A 9,662-nucleotide genomic window follows, 5' to 3' on the forward strand; every position below is an offset into this window, starting at 1 on the left:
TGGCTGTGGATATTGTACGTTTCTTAATGTAATAAAGGAGAACATTTAAAGAGAGTGGATACTGTAACAATGTTCAAAGCACTACAGTGCTAAAGTACAACTTTAAAGAGCTGCTAGCACGGCTGTAGACAATCTTGTTGCTTGGAAAACAACATAAATAATTTATTATAACATATGTTTATCAATTCAATCAGTTCAATTTTATATCCATTGACTAATTTATTGATTCACTGTCTTAGCAGAGGAAAAGAGCATCTATTTTTCTACTTTTGGAGATTTAGCACTTGATTAATTCACAGCCTTGAAAGACTTGAAAGACTGTCTAATTTTCTACTTTTGGGGGCATTTTCTAAAAACTGTACCTCACAGTGTTACAGGGCATCATTAGAGGAAAGAACAATAAAGGTAGCACTTCTTGTATCTCTAGCCACCTTTGTTTGACTCATTACAGGTTTTCAATTTTACAGAAAGAGATAAGGTTTAAAATTGACAAAATAGGACCAAAAGAATACAAGAACAGTACTCTGCAGAAGCATGTTAACTACTGTGAACACTTGTCTTTTCTCTCATTTCTCTCTGTAACAGAGGCTATTGTCCCACTATCTCCCTCAACTTCATTACAAGCCCACTGCATGCATACCACATCTATCCCTCCTCTCTGTTTCTCCTTCTCACTTTCATTTCCTGTCTCTCCATCATGTGTCTTTGTTTCCCTCTCTGTTTTCCTTTCTCTTCATCTGCAGCATGCACATGGGTCAGCACGGGATAAAGCATTACAGAGTTACAGAGTGGATAAATCCCCTTGTGGAAAGGTGATGAGTCAGGTAGATCTGCATGTGTGTCTGCATGTGTGTACGAGGAAGAGAAGAGACTCTGAGTGATAGCCTCATTGAGGGAAACTGAGCTCTCAGTGGCTCTCTGAAGCGAGCAGATGGGCATATGTATTGTACACTCCTCTTCTGAATCACTGGAGGAAGAAGAAATCCATATCACATCTCAGTCCTTTCTGGTTTTCAGGCATTTATGATCTGCTTCTCTGCCGCCTTCATCTTCTTTTTGCCATTTCTTCTTCTCTGCATTCATTTCCAGTCACCCACGTCCACTTCTTTATCCCTGTAACACCTATTCTCTGTAGCTTTTGCTGCATCTCACACATTTCTTCGTCCCTCCTCCTCACTTTTCCACCGTTTCACCATGGATATCGGTGGCCTGACGACAGTGGTGGCCAACTCTGCCTACATCTCAGCCCGAGGGAGCTTAGATGGCACTGCCAACCCAGCAGCCAATCGGGACAAGAAGTACCACTCCCGCCTGAAGCTGCCTCACATCACAGTGTGTGAGGGTCTGCGAGAGACTTTAGACCTGGGCTTCCAGACGGTTTGTGTGGAGCAGCCCATCGGCAAACGTCTCTTCCAGGAGTTCCTAGACTCCAACAATGAGTATAAAGGTCCCTGCCGCCTGTGGAAGGACATTGAGGAGTACAACATGGCCGAGGATGAGGATCGTGTGAAGAAAGCAAGCAAGATCTTGTCCCGGTACATGGAGCCTGATGCCAAGTATTTCTGCCCCTTCCTGCCAGAAAACGGCATCACAAAGGTCAAAGAGAAACACCAAGAGGCTGGGGATGATCTTTTCAATGAGACCATGGACTGTGTGATGGATTTTCTCAAGGAAGTACCCTACACTTTCTTCCTGGAGAGTATGTATCTGAAAAGGTTTCTGCAGTGGAAGTGGCTGGAGATGCAGCCCATGGAAGAGGATTGGTTCTTGGATTTTCGTGTGCTGGGGAAAGGGGGTTTTGGGGAAGTGTCTGCCTGTCAGATGAAAGCCACGGGGAAACTATACGCCTGCAAAAAGCTCAACAAGAAGAGGCTGAAGAAGAGGAAAGGCTATGAGGTAAGTGCGCAGAGGATAAGCAGACCTTTCTCATCAGAGAAGAATAAAATTCTGTAGATACAGATGATGGATAGAGCTGCACAAGACTATTACTTATGGCTGTTATACATTGCAGTTTGTACAGTGATTGAAATTTGGAAACATGAGTTATGGTCTGATTTGTCCTTTATATACAGCGTCTTTGTAATCTTCCCCTCTAAACAACAGGCAGTAACTAGATGGAGCCTTGCAGACAATGTTACACACCTTTGGCTTATATGATTAGTGGCCTCGGCATTAGAGCATTTTGATCTCCTTATAAAGTGCCAGTCCTGCCATGTTTATAAATGGAGCAGCTCTGGAGTGGATTTCCTAATCTTCTGCTTTGTCCCCAAAACAGAAGTAAGGTGCCTGTAATTTCACTTTAGGCGGCTTCAATACCTTCCTTTTCAGGAAAGTGGTCACAGACTTTTGGACCCCACCATATGCTTTCTGTATACAGTATTTTTTGACACATATTGCTATACCTGGGTGATCAAAGTCACTACAGCGCAATATGGTCAAAGTAATGCTGGTTAACATGGAAATAGAGCTGCCAACACGCAAAACTATGGGGAACAAGGGAGTAATAGTTGAGCTTTTTAGAGGAAAACATAAATATAAATATATTAAATAATTATAATAAATAATAGGTGAGTTACAAATGAATAATCTTTAATGTTTAAAAGGTGCTCAGGATTATTAAATCATGACTGAAATGCTGTTGTGCAGCCATCTCTCAAGTGTCAGATGTCAGAGCTTTCCACCATCATAGGACACTCCTAGGTACCTATGTTAATGCTGATGCCAAAGCCTGACAATGCTATCCAATGACTCTTTGACCTTTCATAGGGTCATTTAATGAGGAAAGGAAAAGAAAGTGTTAATTAAGAGGAAATATAACAATGTTGCCTGGCAAAACTACTTAGACTTGTTTAGCCCTGTTTAGCCCAGAAATGATGCACGTGTAGAGACAGGAATAATTAAGATAAGATCGCCTTTATTAGTCCCACAGTGGGGAAATTCACAGTGTTACAGCAGCAAAGTGGTAGTGCAGAGAAAAGAAAGCTGCAAAGAAACTGCAATAACAGATATAACTTGTGCCAGTACTGTGTCCAATTAAGATGACAGTAGCCTCAAGTGCTGTCAACACTATAAATATCTACTCATATCCGCTGTCCCTTCCTGTCCTGCAGGGGGCAATGGTGGAGAAGAGGATCCTGGCTCGAGTTCACAGCAGGTTCATTGTCTCTTTGGCATATGCCTTCCAGACGAAAACAGAGTTGTGTCTGGTCATGACCATCATGAACGGAGGTGACCTGAGGTGAGATCTCATTCACTGTCACTCAATAACATCCTCCATAACGTCTCCGACTAACGTTATTTTTAAAATTTATTTTAGCCCCATATTTCAATCTCTCCTTTTGATCCTACGCCCTTTCAGGCTCTGCCAAATGTTGCAACCCAACATTATGAACCAATATTTTAATATACTGTAGGGATATTATACTTTGAAATTTATGTCTAATATTTATTTGGTTTTAATGTGGTAGAAAATTGTAGAAAATGGGATCAGTGATTCACAGTGTCACACCTATATAGTGTTTATTTGTTGTATAAACCTACATATACTATATTGATATGATTATAAACATTACCAGTTTATCTTTTTATTATTTCCTTGATCAATCATTATGTAATGTCAAAAAATAGTAAAAATTGTACAATCCACAACCCAAAGATATTCAGTTTACAATCATATGTGACAAAAGCATCAAATAGTCCCATTTTAAAAGCCGGAGCCAGTGAATGTTTGATATTTTTGTTTGAAAAACAACTGAAATGGTAAATTAATTATCACAAGAGCTGTTATATGTCTCCCAATTGACAAAAAAGTCAATCAATAATCATTGCGTAGCACAAAGGGCGCTGCACAGGTGTTCATTTGTCTCTTTAGAAAGGGAAATAGTTTGTGTTTATAAAAGAAATGTGTGCACCGAAAGTGTCTCCTTACAAAGCCATGGGTATCCTCTCTCTTTATGCCACTAGGTATCACATTTATAACGTGGATGAAAACAACCCTGGGTTTGATGAACCACGGGCCTGTTACTATGCTGCTCAGATCATCCAGGGCATGGAGCACCTCCACCAGAAGAGGATCATCTACAGAGACCTCAAACCAGAGAATGTGCTGCTGGATAATCAAGGTCAGACACGGGTGTACAAGAAAGAAAGATGTAGTCTTTAGTGCTCGAACCAGGTTTCTCACAGTCATGCTACTGATAATTCATGTGACTGTCAAACTGAGGTAATGCAATCTACAAATGCAGCTTAGATGCATTCAAGAGAGCATTTTGGTTCATCTGGGAGTTCACCAGTGAATTATGGGGCACTGATATTTGGACCATTAGAATATTTAATTAAAACATTAGTTTGACATTTTAGGATTTTATTTTTTAACTTTCTTGTCGAGACTTAGATTGCAAGATTGATAACACTATGGAGCCAGAAGAAGATTAGCCTCTCTTAATGTTAGCAATAAAGACTGGAAAGCAGGGGGAAACAGCTAATATTGCTCCATCACAATCTGTGTAGAAGCACCTCGAAAGCTATAGCTCACTAGTTAACATGTTATGTCTTGTTTGTTTGATTCAGACAAAAATCCAAGAGTTAAAATGACAAGTTGTGGTTTAACCAGGTGACTTTTTGGAGTGGCGAACAAAGCCAGGCTAGCTGTTTCCCTCCGCTTTCAGTCTTTGTGCTAAGCGAACCATGTCCTGACTCCAAGCACATTTCCTAAAATGTTGAACTATCCCTTTAAAACAATTCAATATAACCACCCCATCCCAACTTGGAAACAAGATATACCAATTTCTGTTACTGTAATCAAATTCACCTTGGCTTAAAAAATATGTCTTATTCTTGGCCTCCTGAGGTCAAAAGACATACACACACACACACACACTGGACTGTATAAACACACTGAACTCACCCTCCCGTCACACTTACAGTACACACTGTGTCTTACATCTAACACAAGGACACTTTTGAGTTATCACATTGCTACAGGTTAATGAGTCAGAGACATAGAGTGCAGGTCAACAATCGTATCTGTGACGTGCACAGCTCTTGATATTGCCCTGGTGTTTGTTATCACAGGTAACGTCCGTATCTCTGACCTTGGTTTGGCCGTGGAGCTCGCCGAAGATCAGCTCAAAATAAAGGGCTACGCTGGGACTCCAGGTACAGTCGAAAACACAATCACCAAACCGACATTTACCTGGTTGTAGTTGTTCTTAGAGCATCTTACAGGATCTGTGAACAACCCACACCCACAAAACCCACAGCTAATTAAACCCTGTCCCATGTAATACCACATGCTGCAGTGTATACTGTACACTCTGCAGCTGCTATTATCTTTCTAACCAGTGCAAGCTGGATGACTGGAAAGAAACTATCTTGATACTTCATCATAGAGATTGACTGAATGGATCAAATATCTGTCCTAAAATAGAATCAATGCTTATATCAGCATTAATACAGAGTATAAAAAGTGTACATGCTAAATCTGCCATAGTTGTTTTATCTAATGTTTTAAGAATTACCTCTATGCTGTAGTTTGAGGCGTATCAACTCATACAGTATCATGTCAAATTTAGATAAACTATAATATAATAAAAACAAATCAATTTTAGTAATAAAGACATTGAAAATAATTTCACTCTTATTGTTGGGAGAAAAATAGACTTTAATTATTGTGTAAAACCAAAGTCCCACACGCTGTCCGTCACTTGAACTCAGTTTAAGACAACATTTTGGTCTTCAGGCAAAAATCATACAAACTAAAGAACAACAGTTAAAGTTTTAAATTTAATGAAGAATTAAAAAAAATACATGATATATTGATCCTCTTTGTCTTAACTAAAAGGTCATAACCTGTTTTCTTTCTCCTGCAGGTTTCATGGCTCCAGAGCTGCTGAAAGGAGAAGAGTACGACTACTCTGTAGATTATTTCACTCTGGGGGTCACCCTGTATGAGTTTATGGCTGCCAAGGGACCTTTTAGGACCCGAGGAGAGAAGGTAAAGACTGATGTGTGTTCTAAACATGGTTTTCTTTTGGCTGCATTTCCTCTACCTCTCTCTTCACCGTGCTCTCACGTCTTACTTCCTCCTGTCGTGTGATTTTTGTTTGCTTTTATTAACCCTGTGTGACAATACAGGAGCAGTCTCTAATATTTTATTGCTCAACAACACCTGCCTATGGCCTGATGCTGATACTGCTCTGAAATATGAAGTTCTGACCCCTAATTTAACTTTAAACTTTCAAATTTTATTAGATCCATACACATTAGTCTTGCCTTCTCTGTGCATCATTACAGATATTTCCTTAATCGAGGATTTAAATTGGTATTGTAGAGTACATTTGGATTGACCTGCACGGTCTGCAGGTTGGACTAATATTACATGCAGGTTTTAAATGGGAGGTTCTTTGTTCGGTCTGAAGGTGGAGAACAAGGTGGTGAAGAAGCGGATTCTGAATGATCCAGTTACTTATCCAGAGCAGTTCAGTGAGAGCGCCCGGTCCATCTGTGAAGGACTGCTGTGCAAAGAGGTCGACAAGCGGCTCGGCTTCAAGAACGGATCCTGTGACGACCTCAGGGCACACCCCTTCTTCAGCGAGGTCAACTGGAGGAAACTGAACGCAGGTCTGTGTCAGACAGAAACCAGTGTTTCCTCAGGTGTTACCGGTTACTTTTCATATGAGCTTGCACCAATACATTTATTTATTTACTTTATGCTTTTGTTTCTAATGTTTTCTACAGCTTTCATACAGATCTTTAAAAATATTTTACAATGTTGCTACTGGACATAACATATAATCCTCTATATCAATCTCCAGACTTTCTTCTAGCTTCTTCTTTCAGTTGATAAAATTCACTTGTAGAAACAGTGTGCTGTCACAACTTGACAAATAAACCATGTGCTCAAATAATTTAAAAAACAACTTTGAAATAATGCAGTAAACTAAGTGACTTACAGAAAGAGTCTCTGTGTCATTTGACCAATGTGCATTCAGAAGGGGTGGATATCTATTTTAGCAATAAATAGTTTTTATAGTTATTTAATGGAAGAGAGTTTTGCTGTTTTTGCACCTCATGAGCAGTTTTTAATATTTATCCAGGCCCTGATGATGTATTTTCTCTTTCAGCTTCTCACTTTGAGCAATGAGATTCAGAGGTGACGAGAATATTCTGTCAAAGTTTGAACAGTTCTGGATTTTACTTGAGAAATTTCAGTATTCTTCATTTTGTTTTTGCTCCTCTCTGTGGTTTCATGTTGACAGAAAGTGCTATCCAGTGTTTCTGTGCACCACAGAACGACAACATTTGTGTTGTTGTTTGCTGATGTTGCCAGGCTTGTGAAAGTGATGAGTGAAAAAACTGGTGATTGGCTGGTGGATGGCTCACAGGGGTAAGATCTAGCTGCGATACATTTATTTCAGCCGTCCATTTCCTTTTAGATCAAATTGTTCAGAAACATACTGACACAGTCATGGGGATAAGCTATAGTTATTAAACTCTTAAGTATTAACTAAAGTTGTTTTTACTGCTTCTCTTTTAGTAATAGATGTTATGGGACATTTTTATTCTCATTTCACTAACACTATTTTGCAGCTGTCAGTGTGGTAGTTTTGTCTGTTTATATTACAGTTTGAGGTACAGACTTATTTAAAGGCTAGTCATTTATGAGTCTATAAAAATGACTGTCATCTTGGAGAGGATACATAGGAAGTGTTTTCACCTGTTCTGTGATACATCCTGATGCGCAAAGAGCAGACTCTCACTTCCAATGAACCTTTAAGTGTTTCTTCGAAACTGCTTCCTTCACACTTGATAAAATCAAGACGAGGAAAGTTTATTTGTGTAGCACCTTTCAACAACAAGGAAATTCAAAGTGCTTTACACCAAACATTAAAGGCAGTGAGAAAAAGAAACACAAGACAATATGAAAGCTATAAAAGGGTGATTCAAGAGGATAAAAGCAAGCTAAAACCAAACAAAACAGACAAAACTGGAGAACCACAGAAAACAATGCATGAGAAAATGAAATAATTCAAGTTCAATGAGACAAATGGGCCCTTCTGATGAGTTAAAACATGCACAGAGGTCAAACACAACCACCTTGTGTGTCTTTGTTGTGATAGACTCTGTTTTAAAAGAGAAAGAAAACCCCCAGACTACAGTGACTGACATGTGCATCTTCCTGTGCTGTGTCTCCTCAGGGATCCTTACACCCCCTTTCGTGCCAGACTCTAAGACAGTTTATGCCAAGGACATTGATGACGTCGGGGCCTTCTCCACAGTTAAAGGCGTGCAGCTGGAAGACAAGGACAAGGATTTTTTTGATGAGTTCGCCTCGGGGAACATCTCCATCCCGTGGCAGGAGGAGATGATCGAGACAGGGATCTACGGTGAGCTCACAGTCTGGGGCCAGGGCGGCGCTTTGCCTGATGACCTGCGACGTGAATCCATCCTGGAGCAGCCGCCTAAGTCCTCCACCTGCACGGTGTCGTAAGAGGCTACATGAACTGTTTGTTTATCAGTCAATCTAACTTTATTTCTTACAAGATTTCAGGTTAGTGGTCGATTACAGGAGGAAAATGAAGGGTATCGATGTTGCAGCTCTAATAGATGATGATAATGCACTTTTTTCCAATGTTTTTGCTGCAATGCTAACCAAAGATTTGCAGTTAATTAATGCTTTCACAACCTTTTACTGTAAAATGTTGAGTTCACGTGGACTGAAACTGTGTTTTCTTTAGTGTGGCACACTTTTGTCTTGCATTATATACTCCGTTAAACCTGTTTCTTACATTTTACTACTGTTGATTTTTTTTTTTAAAGGAATGAATGATCAGTTTGCGTGTGTGTCTGTGTGAATGAACTGCAGGTAAAAAGAGCATTTCTGTTCTCCTTACACTCATGACAAGCCCAGATAGTGCAGATCTCTGGTTTTATTTGGCTGCCATGTCAGCTGACAGCAGCTCTCTGTCTTCCCTGGCCCTGAGCTTCACGTGTTTATAACTCTCTCACACGCATTTTATATGACAAATAAATTTTGCTACTTTTTGCTTCTCAGCTGTGTTATAATTGTTGTACAGCTTCAGAGGTGTAAACAAGCTTGGATCCACTGCTGCAGAGATGTTCATGAATCTAAATAAATATTTTGACTTTAAAAAAAACAACCGTTTGTATGTTACTTACACATTAACAGATCCAGTTCCTCCACCCCCTGCCGTGCTTCATCCAAGAAGCAGCAACACATAGAGTCATAAAGCCAAATCCAAGCAGACAACACAGCTTTCAGAAAATAAGGAGATACTGGAATAATCTCTGTTACATATGTGGCAGTTTACAGTACACACAGGTCTTACTCTTAATTCACTGATACCTCTTTTTATATCTTATAATCCAGCAAAACGTATCACTGAATGAATTATGTCCACTGTTGTATTCCTATTGTTTATTATCAAAATCAATCAATTCGATGGTCAACAGAAAATTTCATCAGCAACTAACTTGGTAATAAAATAATCATTTTAGTTACTTTTTAAAGCAAAAGTATGGAGCATTTGCTGGTTCCAGCTTCTCAAGGAGGCGAGGATCTTCTGCTTTTCTTAGCCATAAAGTGCTGCTGAAAAAAAAAAAAAAAAAAGCAAGCCACATCTCCTTGAGCTGACATTTTA

General features: G+C 39.6%; 1 protein-coding gene across 1 annotated transcript; it reads left to right on the forward strand.

Moving 5' to 3' along the window:
- The first annotated feature begins 888 nt into the window (after window positions 1-888).
- On the forward strand, window positions 889-8,851 carry grk1a (G protein-coupled receptor kinase 1 a). Its single transcript, XM_071490105.1, has 7 exons — window positions 889-1,896; window positions 3,111-3,238; window positions 3,964-4,121; window positions 5,074-5,157; window positions 5,871-5,995; window positions 6,420-6,621; window positions 8,199-8,851. The coding sequence occupies exons 1-7, from the start codon at window positions 1,195-1,197 to the stop codon at window positions 8,489-8,491; spliced, it is 1,692 nt and encodes a 563-aa protein (XP_071346206.1). The 5' UTR covers window positions 889-1,194; the 3' UTR covers window positions 8,492-8,851.
- Window positions 8,852-9,662: the final 811 nt, after the last annotated feature.

Source organism: Trachinotus anak, unplaced genomic scaffold (genome assembly GCF_046630095.1).
Source record: "Trachinotus anak isolate AG129_WGS33_773 ecotype Australia unplaced genomic scaffold, CSIRO_AGI_Tana_v1 ptg000011l, whole genome shotgun sequence".
In the NCBI taxonomy this organism is placed as follows: domain Eukaryota; kingdom Metazoa; phylum Chordata; class Actinopteri; order Carangiformes; family Carangidae; genus Trachinotus; species Trachinotus anak.